The sequence below is a fragment of the Barbus barbus genome, assembly GCF_936440315.1.
Source record: "Barbus barbus genome assembly, chromosome: 21".
Taxonomy (NCBI): Eukaryota; Metazoa; Chordata; class Actinopteri; order Cypriniformes; family Cyprinidae; genus Barbus; species Barbus barbus.
This window is the reverse complement of record NC_136749.1, coordinates 23,866,936-23,887,172: the sequence shown is the minus strand read 5'-3', so window position 1 is coordinate 23,887,172 and position 20,237 is coordinate 23,866,936. Positions and strand designations below refer to the sequence as shown.

At 38.1% G+C, this 20,237-nt stretch overlaps 1 protein-coding gene across 2 annotated transcripts; it reads left to right on the top strand.

Annotated features, from left to right (window-relative positions):
- The first annotated feature begins 214 nt into the window (after window positions 1–214).
- Window positions 215–18,754, top strand: LOC306887485 (pleckstrin homology domain-containing family F member 2). Of its 2 annotated transcripts, XM_079445236.1 has the most exons (3): window positions 245–408; window positions 8,564–8,799; window positions 15,527–18,754. In XM_079445236.1, the coding sequence occupies exon 3, from the start codon at window positions 15,538–15,540 to the stop codon at window positions 16,273–16,275; it is 738 nt and encodes a 245-aa protein (XP_079301362.1). In that variant the 5' UTR covers window positions 245–408; window positions 8,564–8,799; window positions 15,527–15,537; the 3' UTR covers window positions 16,276–18,754. The 2 variants fall into 2 exon arrangements, with proteins under 2 accessions (XP_079301361.1, XP_079301362.1); XM_079445235.1 differs by lacking the exon at window positions 8,564–8,799 and having other exon boundaries at window positions 215–408.
- The last annotated feature ends 1,483 nt before the right edge of the window (window positions 18,755–20,237 follow it).

The following is a 20,237-nucleotide window of genomic DNA, read 5'->3' as shown; positions in this document are numbered from 1 at the left end:
GTTGGGTTATTAAACCTGCTGTTAACTACACATAGTAACTCTCATGACTCAGGCAGTTATATATCTGTGGTTTATTTCCAAGAAACATGTAAGTGCATGTTTCCAACGAGAAGGAAAAGCGAAAGGCACTACAGCAACACGAGTCTGCGATAAATACAAGGATCAGTGTTTCTCCAGATTAGTCCCTGCCCCTTCTCCCACACCACCCCGACCCAGAGTCACGCTAGTGACGCTTACATTCCCTGCTCCTGCCCTCAGCCATATTGAAAGTGCAGTTTCCGAGTTTGGCTGCCCGGGAAAGTGGCAAAAGAACTTCCATCTGACGCTTGTTTGAATTTGGAATTTAAGTATTTTGCCCGTTGGAAAACTTCACAGAGATTCTGGCTTCGCGTCTTCAGCCGTTGATCGGTAAGTGCGCGCGTGCCTGTGTCTAAACTTACCAAGCGCTGGTTTCCATTCGCGCCTGTCAGTGCAAGTTTGCCTTGCAATTGTTTAGCTAGGCTACTACGTGTTTATCGTGGTTCGCTTTATTATTTTGCTACATTAGTGTAAGTGAAATGTGTTTCCGTCAGGTAAGTTTGAAAGCTGTAGGAAGAAGTCAAGGAACTATTCGTGCGCTATGGGACAGTCCGAGCGCCTTGTTAGCTTGTAGCATGCTAGCGTGAGGAAAAACTTTGTCAAAGACGAAATGTACAACTAACTTGCCATTTACATATATGTTCCCAAGTTCTTGTGCAAACTCTGTGAAAGTAGCTAGCCTTTTAGTCAGTGTCAAAACAACAAAACCAGAAAAGTTTCATTTAAAGCTATATGACAAAGTACCTTAAACAATTCTGGTTTAAACCTTTGCGTTTTTGATCTGACAGAACATCTGAAGTTTTGTTATTAACGTCGCCTGTGTGACAGCCAGTGCTCGGTGACTCATCGAAACTACATAGTAAAAACCACCCAACCCCGTTCCTTGCTACACAGCATGGTATCAGACATAGAGTGATGGGAAAATTGAGGAGTTGCAGATTTTCTCCTCTCAAATCGCTTGTGAACGAGAATATTTGCAATTGCTTTAGATTTAACGTCACATAAGTTAACTAGTTACAAGTTGTGGTGGTTTGGAAATACTTGAGTTACATGCCATGGGTAATAAACATAACATGCAACTGTAAAATGAAATAAACACATGGATCCGAACATATTTTAGCTGTAGAGGCATTATGAAACTTTTATCTAGTTGCTGTTAAACCATGAATTAAGGAAGCAGCCCTAGTCTGATACTTTTGCTTCCTAAACATTTGTTGCTTCCCCAACTAAAAATATTAAGATGCACATACTATTTATGTATGTTTTTTTATGACCTCACACTGAGCGTTAATTTTAGAGTTTTTTTTAAGATGAGGTCCTCAGAAATGTTTCGTATATATGTTATCGTCACAGTTTCACTTCTGCATTCATATGGCTGTTTTATTCACACCTGCACTTTTAAAAAGGGCACTGGAGTTGGGTGTTTGTATTTGTGAAGATGGATGCTTTCAAACATTCGTGGATGTATTTTAATGTACTCTTCTTGTAAATTTGGCTTTGTCTGTTCATACCTTTTTGGACTGTGAGACTTTGTGCAAAGTTCAGAGACTCTCTTTCTCTCTGTCTCTCTCTCTATGTATATATACATGCATGCATGCATTTATGTATGGTCAATACTAATATAACATTTTCAACATTTGAGTTTCTGACACCTGATATGCAGAAGGAGAACCAATTCTAAAATGTTAATTTCTGCTTTCCAGTGCAGAAATAATAATTGGACTACATAAATAACGACACTGCGTTATGTATATTTTAATTATTTCAAATGTATTACTGTTACTTGTAATTATTCTTCATGTATTTAAAATTAATTGTTTAATATGAATATTAACCGTTTCACTTGTTAACACTTGTTTCCTATTGAATATAGTGGTGTTGTTGGATGCTGTTGTCTAGTGAGACATTTATTGGTAGACATGACACTGAAGAACCAAAAACAAAATGAGTAGAAATGTGTGAATAAAAAAAACTCTACAGTCAGGTCCATAAATATTGGGACATCGACACAATTCTAACATTTTTGGTTCTATACACCACCACAATGGATTTCAAATGAAACGAACAAGATGCGCTTTGACTGTCAGTTTTAATTTGAGGGTATTTACATCCAAATCAGGTGAACGGTGTAGGAATTACAACAGTTTGCATATGTGCCTCCCACTTGTTAAGGGACCAAAAGTAATGGGACAGAATAATAATCATAAATCAAACTTTCACTTTTTAATACTTGGTTGCAAATCCTTTGCAGTCAATTACAGCCTGAAGTCTGGAACATCCCAAGACGCTGGGTTTCATCCCTGGTGATGCTCTGCCAGGCCTCTACTGCAACCGTCTTCAGTTCCCGCTTGTTCTTGGGGCATTTTCCCTTCAGTTTTGTCTTCAGCAAGTGAAATGCATGCTCAATCGGATTCAGGTCTGGTGATTGACTTGGCCATTGCATAACAGTCCACTTCTTTCCCTTCAAAAACTCTTTGGTTGCTTTTGCAGTATGCTTTGGGTCATTGTCCATCTGCACTGTGAAGCACCGGCCAGTGAGTTCTGAAGCATTTGGCTGAATATGAGCAGATAATACTGCCCGAAACACTTCAGAATTCATCCTGCTGCTTTTGTCAGCAGTCACATCATCGATAAATACAAGAGAACCAGTTCCACTGGCAGCCATACATGCCCACGCCATGACACTACCACCACCATGCTTCACTGATGAGGTGGTATGCTTCGGATCATGAGCAGTTCCTTTCCTTCTCCATACTCTTCTCTTCCCATCACTCTGGTACAAGTTGATCTTGGTCTCATCTGTCCGTAGGATGTTGTTCCAGAACTGTGAAGGCTTTTTTAGATGTCATTTGGCAAACTCTAATCTGGCCTTCCTGTTTTTGAGGCTCACCAATGGTTTACATCTTGTGGTGAACCCGCTGTATTCACTCTGGATAAGTCTTCTCTTGATTGTTGACTTTGACACACATACACCTACCTCCTGGAGAGTGTTCTTGATATGGCCAACTGTTGTGAAGGGGGTTTTCTTCACCAGGGAAAGAATTCTTCGGTCATCCATCACAGTTGTTTTCCGTGGTCTTCCGGGTCTTTTGGTGTTGCTGAGCTCACCGGTGCGTTCCTGCTTTTTAAGAATGTTCCAAACAGTTGTTTTGGCCACGCCTAATGTTTTTGCTATCTCTCTGATGGGTTTGTTTTGTTTTTTCAGCCTAATGATGGCTTGCTTCACTGATAGTGACAGCTCTTTGGATCTCATCTTGACAGTTGACAGCAACAGATTCCAAATGCAAATAGCACACTTGAAATTAACTCTGGACCTTTTATCTGCTCATTGTAATTGGGATAATGAGGGAATAACACACACCTGGCCATGGAACAGTTGAGAAGTCAATTGTCCCATTACTTTTGGTCCCTTAACAAGTGGGAGGCACATATGCAAACTGTTGTAATTCCTACACCGTTCACCTGATTTGGATGTAAATATTAACTCAAATTAAAGCTGACAGTCTGCAGTTAAAGCACATCTTGTTCGTTTCATTTGAAATCCATTGTGGTGGTGTATAGAGCCAACAATGTTAGAATTGTGTCGATGTCCCAATATTTATGGACCTGACTGTACCTATCTCAGAGCATTTGCTGAACATGTGCACATTTTCAGAATGAAGGAAACAGATGTTGTCATGGTGCATTCCTTCATTTAGCTTATTTCTTACCTTTGGTGCTACTGTCCAACCAGGATTTTCAGATGTGAAAAGCAACTTAGTGGTTCAAAATAACCAGCTTTGCTTAATACTTCAACTTCTTTACTTGACGCTCACATTGAATACAATTGGTCTCATTTTCCTAATAAAGTCAAAATATATAGCCTTTCTTCAGAACAATGATATATTATTAATGGACAAGTCAAGATTAGCTCTTTAAAGTTTCATTCTGTTAGTTTATTTTGTTTCTGCATTACAGTCATTTCTCTGCCATCAACCTCAGCATGTTCTCTGTGATTCTGTTCAATGATTATTTTATGCAATCTTAATTATCTTTATCTTAATTGTAAATGTGATATGTCTCTTGAAGATATTGAGTCAACCGTTTATAATGCTTTAAATTAATCGTATGTAATAATAATATTATGTGATAATATGATTTTCATATTATTACATCCAAGAAGCAGTCTGTGCTTATGCAAGTCTGTCTTGGTTGTCAAAGTAGAGGTTGTTGAAATTGTGCTACCTTCGTCATGTCTGTAATGATGGGTACAGACATATGGCCAAGCAGTGTCAGCAAGACAGACAGCAGGGTCAAACTGAAATGTTGTGCAGTGTAATGAGGGAAAAGCTAGTTAGTGATTTTTGTTTTGTTATATGCAGTTATTCACCAAAGTTTATGTCCTAATGACCTGTTTGACCTGCTGTCTGAAAAGCTGTGTGCAGTTTATGCTTAATTTTCATAGAGAGCGTTGTCAAATTGAACATTGCCTTTATTCAAGACTCTACTCATCACAAAGTCTAATACAGCATTGGAAACTGAATCACTTCTGAATTATATTTTTGTGAACAATTGGAATTGGAAATTAATTTAACATTTTGATTTGATGTAAAATCATGTGAGCCACACTGGAAAAATAGCACAGTGGGTGCATTTATTGTCTTTTATATTATAATTTGCCATAAGGGATTGAAAGAGTGCATATTTTCTTTTCTGTCTGCGAGTTGCCATGAGCACAGTCCCTTTTTTAATAGTTAAAAGTCTAACGTTATGCAGTCGTCTTTGTTTTTCTTGTTATTTTCTTATGTAGGAATTTCTGATTGCACAAATTTCGTATTTTTTAAACCTGAACTGCACATTTAATATATTGGTTCAGTGACTGATAATTAATAATTGGCTTTTGCCCCCACTTTATTGTCAGTATCAACTATTTATCAGCCAATGAAGAATTTGGAATCAAATTGTGACTCCCAAGTCACAATTAAATTGAATTGTGAGGTTGAAGTGTCTAAAAATTCCCACCCTTTGCCATGCCAATAAAACAACCTTAAACGTTTAATCCATAGAACAGATCCAGCGGTGATTAGTAGGAAATTGGCTTATGTCTTCAACGTAACCAAGTACTTGGAAATAGTGATTGACCTCATTCCTGAACACAGCTTATTGAGAGTGCTTGTTGGGCTAGATTCCAAACACTCCAGTAAACCTTTAAAGCCGCACAAGGCTGTGAACTTTACAATTCAGTAGTCTGAACATGTTGTTTGGTCAGAGATAATCTGTGTCTTATTACCAAACGAGTTGTTTGAGTTTTAACACTAATCAGCACATGCTTTATGTTCCTTATAGGTTTAAAACAAAAGATTTCATTCAGATTAAAAGACGGGCACACTGCCTTAAATTCACAGAAACGTCAAAGTCATTGATTTCATCAGTAACAGGCTGTGCTGAGCTGTTTAATGATGCTGGATGATGTTTTGACGTTGTTAGCATGAGTATTAGTTTTTAACCTATAGCTACACTGCAGAAGGCAAACTACTTTTAAATACATATTTACTCATAGCTGTAAAGCCCAAGTCCTCAAATTATGATCTTATCTGATCTGTTACCTGTGGGTTATTATGCATACTGATGTAACAGGATGTATGGTTAGATTTTGTGTGTATGTCTGTATGAAGAGGCTTAATCAAATTTTGTGGGCTAAAAAGTTTGAGAAGCTTGTTTATGTCTTGAGTTGATTGCGAAACCAAAAGATCTGAATGCAGTTAAGGTTTAGCAGTTAAAAATATCCCATGGTGTTGCTGAGAATAGTTCTGCTGTACTTCTTTAATCTTGACTTACTGGAAGGCACCGTGCTGCCATCAGTTAACTGCGTTTAATTTGCCCAGAATGGTTTATTGGCTGCATTAAGGTCAGACATTTACTGTACAAAACTGCTGATTACAGTTACTTTTGACAGGTTTGTTGAGTTATCTTGCTCTGGGACGAGTCCAGAAGTGCAATCATGCAAGTCATCACCTACTTCTCTTTTTCAGTGCTGGTTTCAAAATAAAAGAACTATTTGATCACAAAATTGTAAAGTTCAGTAGGGGTCACATCAAGGACATAATGTGGAATTGCTTCAGTTAGGACTGCACGATTAATTGAAATAAAACTGAAATTGTGATATGGCTCAGTGAGATTGGTAAATTGAAAAGATTGACATTTTCATTAAATATTTGCTGCTTGTTTTAGAGTGAAGTGCGGCACTGTGTTCTTAAACGTGAACTGATTTTAGTGTCTCAATTCGTAATACATGCTTCTCCTCACAAACTCCATCTTTGCAGCTGCTCTGAGTGCATTTGAAAATGATGCCAAAAACATTGATAATCACAGAATCTGGCCATTAAGAATTTACTGTTTATGTGAATTTGACAAATTTTGGATGAATACATCAAATAGAGGGCTGAAATTCTGAAAGGCCTTAACTTCAACCTGCCCAAATAAAAGTTTAACTTGAAGACATTATGACAGAAATATATTATTGTACAGGAATATCACACATATTTCATCTGTGTTTTGATTTAAACAGTAGCCTAAACCTTTGTTGTGCAGCAAACAACCATAAATGGTAGTATTGTAATATTACAGATGTGCTATAAAATAATATAGATTTCTCTGAATTTTTTCTGAATTTTTCTTAAAAAACGTGAAATATTCCAATTGTAGTATTTCTAATTTTCTTATATTTTTAATGATAATAAGTATAATAAAAATAATTGTAGATTTAACAAAATGTTGGGCTGAATTGTGCATCCCTACAAACAATCACATCAAACCTGGAGTATTTTGTGTCACATTTTAAAGGGATAGTTCAACCAAAAATTAAAATTGCCATTAATTACTCGCCCTTATGATGTTCCAAACCCGTTAGACCTCCGTTCATCTTCAGAACACAAATTAAGATATTTTTGATGAATTCTGAGAGCTCTCATGAGGGTGAGTAATTAATGACAGAATTTTCATTTTTTGATGAACTAACCCTTTAAACTGCAATTGTAATTTTTATCAGAGAAATCACAATTCGTGCAGCACTAGCTTCAGTCCTCTTTGGAATGTTGTCGTACAAGTCCTGAGTGTGTAATAAACGATTATGCCATTTTGTATGAAGAGAAGCTTTTTTTTTCTTTCTTTTTTACGAGGAAAGGCAGTCTTTACCATCAGCATTCCAGAACTTGCAGGACTGTTGAAGTATAGAGATGTATGAATTAGTTCTCCATTCGTCTCCTAAACCTTTTTAAGCGTGTCCTTCTTGGGTATGAGAATATCATGACTGGGAAGTATTTAAAGCATCCAATGTGTCTGGTCTTATGAACTGCCCTTTTTATCATTTGATTTGATGACTCCCATGAGATGGCTGTCTATACAATAACAAATACTTTTTTAAAAGCTGACAGTAGACAGTGTGGTTTGAAGGGATTCTTTGGTTATTCTAAATGTAAAGACATCCTTATTTTGGTTACTAAGTAAGGTTACTTTTAAGGAGCATTTTACTGCCTTTCATTTCTCAAGGTGTCAGGCTTTGTGCTGCTTGTAGTGGATTTTCTTTTTTATCCACATTGGACTTGGAGACCTCGGTTTCCAAACAGCAGCCCTGCCATAAATTCCAGATTTATGAAGCACATAATATGCAGTTTTTGTTGAGACTTGGTGACTTTCTTGGGCTCGCTCTTTCTTAGATTTATTATTTATACTGTAAAAGTGCCTCTCTAAACCAGTCATAGCCTAACCAGGTGTGATGCAATGAAGCATTACATAATTTCAACCACTTGATTTCTGTTTGCTGTGCCTAACAACTCCACTCACAGTGAAATGTCACTGGTTGCAATTTCCGCTTTGTATATCTTTATATTAAACATAAAAAATTGGCATTTTGCATCATGCAGCATTTTGACTTTCAGTGTGGACAGTCTGGAAAGATCAGAGGCGAACTGTGATTCTATAAAACTTTCATCATATAACTTTAGCATGGCCGATATGCTGATGGTTTTCAGTGCATCTATATTTAGTATGCAAGGCTAGGTATTAGACTGTTTTGCAGGATCATTTCATTGTTGTTAGTATGCACCAGACGTGCTTGAATAAACATGGAAACTAAGCACGTCATTAATTAGTTGGTGTAGTCTGAGCCTTCAGTTGTCTTCTCATCTCTGAGCTGTTAGTCTTAAATCTTCTTTCACGGCCTCTCCCATCTCTTTCTCATCTTATGTCACCTTCCTGACACAAGTTGAGGAGGCTTGGGACTGAGGTCATACCAAGCTCCTTCACTCTTATGATACACTGAGCTCATATGTGTCATTTAATTCACAGCACACCATTGTGATTTGCCACTAAGCTGACAGTAGACTCACGCCATTCACAATAACATAAATCTGCTTCAGAGAAAGCAGTTAATTCCTATCAGTGACCATTTGTGCATTCTATTTGCTGTTGATTGACATGTCTGACAGCTCCTGCTTTCCTCCGGCAGATGGACTATCAAGTTGCTTGGCTTCTGGAGGGCCAGGTGCTGGCTGTTAGACCTGCAATGTGTTAGCGTTCTGCAGAGAAAGAGAGGTCTGGTCTGCACCTGCTGCTTCTCTCCCACCTGCAGCTGTCTCTGATCTCCCATACAAGTGTCCAAAAGCACCAAGATGCGCTTTTCTGCTTAGCAGCTGATGTACTGCAAAGCAACTGTGAAATGGAGGAAAAACACAACACCAATATGTTTGTTACTACGATTATAACTAATAGCTTTTTTTTTAAATACAAGATGTGACCTGAAACTTTAAAAAAGTGGTGGTGATGGCGCAGTGGATAAGACACATGCCTTTGGTGTGAGAGACCCGGGTTCGAATCCACTGTGAGACACCAATGTGTCCCTGAGCAAGACACTTAACCCCTAGTTGCTCCAGAGGCGTGCGACCTCTGACATATATAGCAATTGTAAGTCGCTTTGGATAAAAGCGTCAGCTAAATGAATAAATGTAAATGTGATAAATGTGAAAAAGAGGACACATTAAATTCATCAAAAGTGACATTTATAATGTTATATAAAGTTTCAATCCTGAAGATTGGAATAAGATGCATCACTGTTTTCCACAGAAATATTAAGCTGCACAGCTGTGATATTAATTAAAAATATATATATATATTCTTGAGCATATATCATAATTAACATATTAGAATGGTTTCTGAAGGATCATGTGGCAATGAAGGAGTAATGGCTGCTGAAAATTCAGCTTTGCTATCACAGGAATACATTTTAAATAGTGGTGCAACACATCACAAAACTCACGGTTTGGATCATACTACAGATTTTGAGTCACGGATCGGATCTGCAAAAAAAGTTTGCTTTTCATTAATTACTAAAAGCTTACTTTAAGTAGGCTACTTCTATACCCCAGCAGAAACTACTAGCTTAAGTACTAAAGTCTGTAATAAAACAAGAACAATTACACACATTACAAGCATAGATGAACCGCCTACAACAATCTCTTTAATCTTTTGTTAAAACTGTGGTGTTTGATTAGCAGACAGAAGGTATTATAGGCAGCTGTCTCTTTAAGACTAAATGCACGGACTTAAACACATCCAGTTTCTTTCTCAGCTGTATACGTTAACTTAAGACATAACCGACTGTGTTTACCAGAATACTTGCCAAAACGGGTATTTTAACATAACTTTGTATGTATCCATCCGTTGTCTCTCTCTCTCTGCGTGTGCGGCAGCGGCTGGGCACAGAAAACGGTGCGCAAGTTCCGATTCGACATCTGAACGGTCAAATTGCTTGAATATGTAAATTGGCAAGGCAAAACACGTGCAAATGATAAACTTTCACTCTATGATGGTTAAACTTAACAGTTAATCTGCGAATCACATGCGTTCCGAACCGGGGACTGGTCCGTATGGATCACGGATCATCTACGATCCTTGCACCCCTAGTTTTAAAATAGAAAAGAGTTACTATAACCCGTAGTAATGTTTCACAATATCACTGTCACAGTATTTTTGATCAAAGAAATGCAGATTTGGTATGCATATCCATGATAGTCACATCACAGGATGTGCGATATTTAGTAGGCCTATACTGATTGTTATATTTATACTGATCGTTTTCTTTGCTCACACACAGACACTGCGTTTACACCGGACACGACAGCTATACATATATCCGTTTTTACATAATTTAGTAGCAGGGTAATATAAAGAGAGAGTTAAAGGTGGGGCCACTGTCTGCTTCATGCTTAAGCCAATGAATACTGTACTACAGCTAAACAGCTTGGGGAAATCAAAGTATTTGCCTTCAATAATTCAATAAAATGTTTGAAATTTATGACTAATAGAATAACCTCTCATAATTCTTCATTCATTCATTCTTTTCTGATGACTAAATCATAACCTACAAGAGGTGACTATTCATTCATCATCTAATGCACATCAATTGATTAATTTAAAGCACAATGTAAGTGTAAATAATTTAATTGTCGTCATAGCTCCATTGTAGAAGTTAAGAAGACCACAGCTATTTTAATGAAACTATAACACTGATAGCCTATTATAGGCACACTCAGTTCAATAGCCTATTGAAATGTCTCAGTTTGTGTCATCATAATTTTCAAGCTAGTTTGCCTATTCACAAGGCATTTAAGTTGGCAAAGTAGTGTAAAGTTATGTGCTCGGTGACAGAAAAGTGTGTGTTCATGCCTTGCAGCTAAAAAAAAACAAAAAAACATGACATCAGATGAGGACACTCATCTGATGATAAAAGATTCTCTTTGGCTCTTGCCTGTTGCATGATGAAAGAGCTTTTGGAGGGTTTGAGAAGCGGGTGAAATAGATGCTGTGGCTAATGCTGTAGTGAGTCATGCCGGAGAGTCTAATTATGGAGACCAGCACCCATCCATCAGCCTTTTTCATGAAGGCTGGCAGAATTAGGATGACATCTCTCTGCATGGCCAGTGTGTCCAGTGCAGGCCTTCCAGGCCTCTTTTCCAGATCAGATTCACTTAGTCATTGCCAGCATCCCATCTAAGCAAATTCAGTCAGGGACTTAATAGCCAGACCCATACGCTTCAGCAAAGGAAATTAGTGTTTGAGCAATCTAGTGAAGCAGGCAAGAAATATGGCTCTTTATCTGTTGTGCTTTAAGGGACTGCAGTGATTAATATGCACTTCCAAGCATGTTTGTATTTTTTGATATCTGCAACTAAAATATTTTTCAGTTTTGTAGAGATGCATTCAAATTAAGTATTAATATTAATAACACAGCTTCACACCATCTGACATCTCTTTACAACCCTTGTATGTTTTTTTCCTTTAAACTTGAAACGTAGTGTTGGATATCAAGAAAAATCATGCTTGCTTAGAGTCTCAAACATCTGGTATATCATTCATCTAAGGATTTCACATTGGAATGTTCCATTTTTGTGAGTGATATGCATTATCTTTTGCTGTTTCTGATCCTCCCATTCCTGATTTGTCATTATTTCTTTGTATCGAGATGGAGAATTTATCTGCTTTATCTCTCATAAATGCCTGAAAGAAATGAGCTTTAGTTGCTTAATGTGTCATTGCTAAGAGTTGCTAAGTGCTCATCACTGACCTTTTTGTCACTCAAGGCAGCTATTTAGGCGCTTTGTGCTACTCCGTTTTAAACCAGATTCTGTATTAGGGAAACCTCTGAAAGGAGTTTGTGTTTGGAGCACAACATGACACTTTTTGTCCTAGCAATGCATTTTTTTTCTCTGTGGAACACAAAAGAAGATTTCTGTTTTTCATGTTCATACCATGAAAGCCAATGGGGTCCAGTGTTTGAAGTGCATGGGCTAAAATAATCTTCTTTTGTGTTTCTTTGCAGAAGAAAGTCATACAGGTTTGGAACAATATAGGGATGAGTAAATGACTGTCCCTTTAAAAACACTGAAACTGGATATTCTCAACAGATAAAGTGAAAGGTTTTAATGTTTTGTCTAGAGTATTAAAATTTTGCTGTGATTCGGTTGCATTTTTGTTTGGATTTGTTGGCAAAAATTCCTGCTTTCATGTTATTGCCATGATATTATGTCTGATTCTGTCTGGACTTTGTATTAGTATGTTGCATTGTAGTACAGTACTGTCTCTAGATAGGTTAATGTTTTGATAATACTGCAGAAACATGTAAAGCACTGCGTCTAATACTCGAAGCACCACAGGTTTTCACCGTATAACTTAAAATGCTAGTAAATGGAACATTTTTAGCTATTCTGAACATGTAGTATTGCCAACAGCATGCGTGGAATACCCTTGCATCAGTTTTCACTTTCTATAAGAAGGAGGAAGTGAGTCAGGAAAGCGCTGCTGTGTAGGAGGCCGTGGTGTCCTTTCACTGAGTTTCAGATACACAGAGCTTCTCTAATGCCCATCGTGATACTTCAAAATGATTGCTGAGCTCCTCTGAGTGTCCATGTGAAAGACTGTGTGTCATTGTTCACATTTTGGTCTTTTCCTTTTTGGTTTGATATCATTAACCCGGCATTCTGCTGTTGTTTCCCAGATGCCAACTGTTCTGTGCCCTGGGTGTGTTGAAAATAAAAGCGCCAAGGGTTAATGCTTAATTAGTTGTCCTACAGCTGACTAGTCGATTAGTAAGTTGTGTTAAAAGCCTTTCAGAAAATTCATCTTCTTTAAAGCACAATTCAGACAAATGTCTTTGGCTGTTGCATCATGTCTTTTTCTGTTATTTGGACATCCCACCACAAGCGATGTGTTTTAAGACACTTGTGTTAAAAATAGTCTTGACCTTTGAAAATGTGTCTTGAGACCCATGCATTGTGTTCAAGTTACACTTCTTTTTGGCACTCGGTGCGATATTGTCTGATATGGTGTCACTGTAGCAATTTAAATGTACAAATTTGCTGACATTAAAGGAATAGTTCACCCCCCCCCCAAAAATATTATTCTGTCGTCATGTACTTGTTTCATGTTCCAAATCAGTAGGACTTCCTTGATACTGTAAAGCACAAAATACTTCTGTGGTATTTTGTAGAATTCTTTTATTCATTTTTGAGCTTTTAAAATTCAATGTTGTTTTGGACCCCATTAAGTATGCATGGACACAAAAACACTTGTGTAGCATAGAGTCATACAGGTTTGGAACAAGACACAACTTTTATTTAGGAGTGAATTATCCCTAGTCTGTCACTAGTAGTAACTCTAGTTGGGAGTGTAGTTTAGTTGTGTGTCTGTGGTGAAGTTTCCTGCTCAGGGGGTGGTGCAGTTGGAGGAGATTGCATTAGATAAATATGTGGTTTGTGTGAGAAGCTTGAAGTTGTACAAGGGCAAGCTTGCTTTTTCAACATTGATGTCAACGTGTAGGATGTATTAAATGTCACGGCGTTCCTCTCTTGGTGAAGGGGCTCGTTTGGTCATCGGACTACAATATGATAGTCATAACAGAGGCAGAATTGGGGTTTACCTTATCCATGGCATCATGGAAATACGCCCAGTATTGTTTCTGGTCTCTTAATCCTGTACATCTTTAACTGGCTTGTGCGTTCACCAAGCTTCACATTGATACCCTTTTTACCCTAGGCGTCTACAGACCTCAGATTTCTCTTTTTTTCAAACACTCTGTATCTTGGAAACCCAGCTTGTGTGACACTGAGATCGGGTTTGATCATTTCTAATTCACAAAGAGGAAACGAGTTGATACCAAAGATGTGAAAAGTAGCTTTTACATGAGACTAAACCAGTGTGTGTTCGTCATGATCTGCTCTGCCATCTGAAGCAGCCTGGTAAACTCTGGATTATGTCATTTGTTTATGTCGAAAGCCAAGTGAATAAACAAGGGTGACACTGCAGTATTACACACTTGAGAGATTTTAGCCCCTGCTTATTAAATGAATCAGTAGCATTATGAGATGTTTGTTATTTGCTGCCACATGTTGTTTATTTATAACTGGTGCAGGTCATTTCTTGGACCTGCACAGATGTGACTGAAGAGGCGGCCAGACAGGATGTAATGTGAGAATGATCAGATCCTGTCGTTCTACCTTGAAAAGCTCATGTAGCTCTGTTTCTCTCCAGCCCTGTGAAAAGATACTCTGTGATAATCAAAAATGCAGTTTGATTGGAGGATTACTGTTAGAGCTGCAACTCATTTTGATGATCTGTTGATTTTCCGTGATAAACTGGAAAAAAAAAACTTTTGTATTTATAATTTTGTGAAAGCATGTCATTATACATCTTGACTCATGCTCTCCGTCAAACAATCTGCAGATTGAAGGCTATTCCCAAAAAAAAAAAAAAATAGTAGTAAAAAAAGAAAAGAAAAGCTCACAATGATGTATATTGTTCTGCAGGAACACTCATTTTTTTCCTTTGAACAGACTTGTCTTTCTGGTGATGGATGAGACCACTCTTTATTTTTAGTAATCGTATATTAGTCACCTTCTTACAATACTTAATTTTCACCAGAAACATTTCACAATTACCACAGCAAAAAATAAATAAATAAATACTGTCCTGGGTGTGTTTGTACTTTTTTTTAAAAATTATTTTATATTGCATATTAAATATTATAAATGTTATTATATATTACAATTTAATTTATTGCTTTGATGGCAAAACATAATTTTCAGCATCAGTACTTCAGTCTTCAGTGTCATATGATCCTCAAGGAATCATTCTAATATGCAGATTTTGTTTATTAACGATTTTGAAAACAGTTGTTACTGAATACTTTTGTTGGAACCGTGATGCATTTTTGCAGGATTGTTTAAATAATTTATTTGAGAGAGAAATGTTTTGTAATATTATTAATGTCTTTGTCACTTTTGATGAATTTACTGTAATGCATCCTTGCTGAATAAAAGCGTTATTTTGTTAAAATAAAAATAAATGACTGATCCCAAACTTGAATGCTATTTTAAATCAACCTTATGTTTGTCAACTAAGTAATATGGAACAAATATGGTCCGTAATATGGAACAAAAATATAAATGAAGAGTAGGGAATGGTTGGATGCATTATTTTGCTGTAAGTTTAATAATGATATCAGTGGTTAATCGGTTACATGCATTGATAATACTTACATTGTAATGAAATGTTCTTCTAATGAAATAGTCTTTCAAAGCATTTGGCAACCTGACCGTGAGTGTGAAAATATGCTCATGATTTTCTTGGAGGCATTGAATATAGAAAATTTAAAATTATAAAATGCAAAACAGAAGCATTTTCACTAGCAGTGAATGACTTCTGGTCCTCTTTGTGTATAAAACAAAAGCATTTGCTTTTATATAGGCCTAAGTAGCCATTGCTTCAAAATTGACTATATACGGAACTATTTAAAAGTGTTTCTTCCTTAAGTCTGTGTGGTATCATCTCTTTATGTGTGCTGATATTGTCTGAGCCATGATATTCGGTTTCTGTTCCTGCTTCAATCGTAACCTCTTATTTTTCTACTCTTTCTCAGGCGTGTGAAATATGGTGGACCGCTTGGCGAACAGTGAGGCCAACTCGAAGCGCATCGGAGTTGTGGAAGCATGCTTTGGCACAGCAGGTCAACCGCTGGCCATCCCAGGTCGAGTGCTGATCGGAGAGGGCGTTCTCACAAAGCTGTGCCGCAAAAGGCCCAAAGCCCGGCAGTTCTTCCTCTTCAACGACATCCTGGTGTACGGCAACATCGTCATCCAGAAGAAGAAGTACAATAAGCAGCACATCATCCCTCTGGAGGGCGTCACCATAGACACGGTAGAGGACGAGGGCGACCTGCGCAATGGCTGGCTCATTAAAACACCCACCAAATCCTTTGCCGTCTACGCCGCCACCGCAACGGAGAAGTCTGAGTGGATGAGCCACATCAGCAAGTGCGTCTCGGACCTACTGGAAAAAAGCGGGAAATCTCCCACCGGCGAGCACGCGGCCGTCTGGGTGCCCGACTCTGAGGCGACCGTGTGCATGCGCTGCCAGAAGATGAAATTCACCCCCGTCAGCCGCCGCCACCACTGCCGGAAATGCGGCTTTGTCGTGTGCGGCCCGTGTTCGGAGAAGAAGTTCTTGCTTCCCAGTCAGTCGTCCAAACCGGTGCGGGTGTGCGAGTTCTGTTACAAGCAGCTCTCCACGGGGGGCACCCTCCCGTCCCGCTCTGACTCCTACAGCCATTCAGAGTTTTCCAGCAACAATATCTCAGACGACGACGACGACGATGACAGCAGTGACTGAGGGCCACTTTTAGGAATATTGACATTGTACAGATCATATTCCATTATTTTAGTCTCATTTTCATTCAGGGTTTGCAAAGATTCCTGTGGCAATAACACTTTCCCAAAACGATTAAAAGCCCCTGTGCATATGAACAAAAGGTTTGATGGGAATTGTTCCTGCGTATTAATGAACACTACTTGCTGGCTCGCTCTACTTTCACATTAAAGTCACTCTCATAGTCCATTTTAACCTCTTTTATATAAATCTATTTCTTGGCAATGGTGGTCTTTCACCACCCCTACCCCCTACCCCCTCTTTCTGAGCGATGCTGCTATCCGCTGGAGGAACAGAATTTTGGGTAATGTGATTCCGGGCTGTTCCTAGGCATACACTGCCTCAGGTGAAACCGCGTAGTGCATTATAACTAGGTTTTGAACAAGGAACTGCATTTAATGCTTTTTGAACAACTAACCACTAACAAACCGTGAAAGTGCGTTCATCAGGTGAAGGTCTTCGGTTTCTCACTTTGCTCAGTTTCTAGTAATTGCAAATGACAAATCAGATAGACGCTACCAAGTTTGCAAATGCGTGTATATAATGCCGTGGTGTAGGAAGTCTGTTGGAAAATTCATCTGACAATGTCGTCGCTGCCTTAGTGCCTTCTTATTTATCCTCAGGATCCTCGAAATGAGAAACTATTTATGACTTGGGCTGATTTCTTCACTTTGAGACACCTGCCTTCATTTGATGGCACATATATGACTGTAGTTCCGATCAAAACTAGACCGACAGTTTCAGTTGAGGACAGTCCATTATCCATTATCTCAGTCCGAATAGCTTTTGGACATTCCCATGAAACCAGCTGAAGTATTTTGTGATATCTTGCATCTGTAGTCCACATACCCTAAACCAGGGATGCCTAACCCTGTTCCTGGCGATCGACTGTCCTGCAAAGTTTAGCTCCAACTCTAATCAAACACACCTGAAACAACTAATTAAGGTCTTCAGGATTGCGTGAAAATTAAAGGTAGGTGTGTTTGATTAGAGTTGGAGCTAAACTTTGCAGGACAGTCGATCGCCAGGAACAGGGTTGGGCACCCCTGCCCTAAACTATGTTGGCGTATCTCTCCCGCCCTGATTTCAACTCTACACACATATATATATATATATATACACATTAGCATGCAGCCCACAGGAATCGCATGTCACTAAGGCGAAGGACGTGCTATCCATTCGCCCGCCCTCTCTCATTGGGGTCTTTGTGTTAGAGAAGACACATGTCGGGCCTTGACGGTCAATCCTACACGGTTTGAACGGGAATCGAAAACATTATGAGGAAGCGACTGTCACACAGCCACCTTTTTGTTTTGTTTTTTATATGGCTGTTCGACACAAGAAAAACTGCACTAACAGCTTTCTAAAGTGGTGTGATGTTTTAATAAATGACTCTTGTTGGACACTTTAGAGAGAGACAGTAGTATATTTCATCAGCGATCTTCCAGGTTTACAGTGGTTTTTACTTCTACACAAGTCAAGCTGGTGGGAGAATCCGCTATACTGCTAGAGAACTGTCTCTCAGGACTGAATACTTGATCACCTGTGAAGATGACATATCTTGTTTGCGTCAGAATAACAAAACTGACAAGGGATATTTAATTAAAACGGGATATTTAATTAACCTAACTGGCTAAAGAGCCTTCTCAAGAGTCTAGTTCATATGCAATGACAGATACACTTAAATCAAAAGTATGTTTTTGCTTTTACACATTAATGTGAGACTTTTTTGAGATTTAGAAATGGGTTTACAGAGATTGACTCAAAGTAATTATCTAATCTTGCTTTTGGAATATAACGTTAGATTCCCAGATTTGGCATAGCCTAATGTTTGATTTAATTAATTGTTTTAATTGTTCCAAATTTAACCTGAGATGATTTAGTTTAATTTTACTTATATGTTGTAATATTCTGCTTCAGTTGTAATATTCTGAGATGATTGTTTTGATTCTGCATGTTGTAAACTTTTGTACAGTTTTTTTTTTTTTTTTTTTGTATATTTACTCTTAGTTGGGCTTGCTGCTTTTTGTTTTTTCTTCATAGTATTTCCGTGTGGTTCATGTGTGCGTTTCCTGAACACCTCTGGATCAGCTACCAGCACTTTACTCTATCAGCAAACCACAAGAGAGGGGCGGGGTGGGGCCTGGTTGGGGGAGTGGCTTGGGTAGGATGTGGGCGGGGACTACATGTCTTGACAAATACAAGAGAATAGATCTGAGTAGAGGATAAAAAGGATTGACATTTACTTTCCATTTGTTTCCTTTTTTGATTTCTTGAACATGTAATTTATGATTCCCTTGTTCTTGGATGGATTTTAGGGGAGTTTCTATTTCTTGTACATTTTTAATTCTCATTCAAAACTCTGAAAGGGCTGAAAACTGAATGTAATCCATCATATCATCATTATTAGATACAAATTTTGAGGAAAATATATGCATTGCTTAAACTCTTGTGTCTTGTCTTCTGTAATAATTGCCAAATATAAGTACCAACGGCTCAGCATATGCAACAGAGAGTATTAATGTCACTAGAAGTAGGACTTACTAGGATCAGAACCAAACTGAACGCTTACACACAGCTGGGCTAGCCTGTTATTGTGATAGATAATCTGTCTGCTACAGTTTAGTCTATTTGTGTCGGCCTTTATATGGTAATCCGTGCCACGTGCAGTAGTATGGTAAGTGGATTGCTCTGTCACTGGGGTTAATGTGCCATTTCAATTCTTTATTTGACATGATTCTTTAGTTTATGTTTGATTAGAATTTGTTCAGAAACTTTTGGCCTGGTCATAGAGGTCTCTAAAATCTAGCTCTATATTTAGAGTAATCAGTTTTAAAAAGTCAGACTTTTATGGTGTTAATGGCACTCTCTTGGAACAAACCACTGAAGCCTGAAATACAAAAATCACACATTTCTATGACGCTGATGGACAAGCATGGAAATAAATGGCTTGTTTAATCCATTCATTTGTGCTGTGGTGTGACACAACTGTCAATAATATTGTCATTTGCCACTCAATTCCTTCATCAAACTGACAGTCTGGATTTTTAATAGGCGTTAGAGGTGTGGTGCGCATAATCCCTGAAACTGTCAGATTTGTGGGAAATTTTAAATTACCCTGACCACCAGACCGTAAAGAATATTTGGGTGTGTCTATATTTATGAAAGGTTTCACTGCGGATAATTTTTCTGGTTAATAACCTGTTGGGACTGTTCGTTTCTCAGAGGGCCCTCGGCTACAGATGTTGAACCCTTCTGCTCTGCACATGTGGATTATTATGCTGCTGATATAAGCGATTAAATATCACGTGCATGTCACGATGCAAGAAAAAATCTCCATAATACAGTTATCAGTCTGGGTTTATCTAGGGTTAAAACAAGTTTAAGCAGGACATTTTACATGCTAATATGACCTTTTAAACTTTTGGAAAACAAAATGAATGAATTGGAGTAGCCCTGCAAATATTATAACTGACCATAACCAGAGTCATTTTTGGTCTTCTGTGCTAATACACAAGTAAAATGTAACATAAGAAACAAGATATGCACACTTAGCTGGTGCTGAACACATTCTAAAGGATCATTAAGATTATTACGCAGTCTAGGTTATCATGTGGGGAATGTGTAGGGTTCTACCCCAGAACCCTAATCCTACCCATCGCGTAGCATATACAGTCCATTTTTGCGTATCAATACCACGAGTTTTCGTTTTTATTTGGCATAGTATTTATACGCACTTTCATGTGATTGGGTTGGGAATGTTGTATCTGTATTCTGCAGTCACATGGTCTTCTCTCATAAATTATTTCCCCTTTGCCTTTCAGTTATGGTGATTAAAAATGTCTCTGGTAACTCTGGTAACATTGTGGTTTCCAACATGCATCAAATTAGCATCTTTTGTGTTGCACAGAAGAAATTAAGTCATA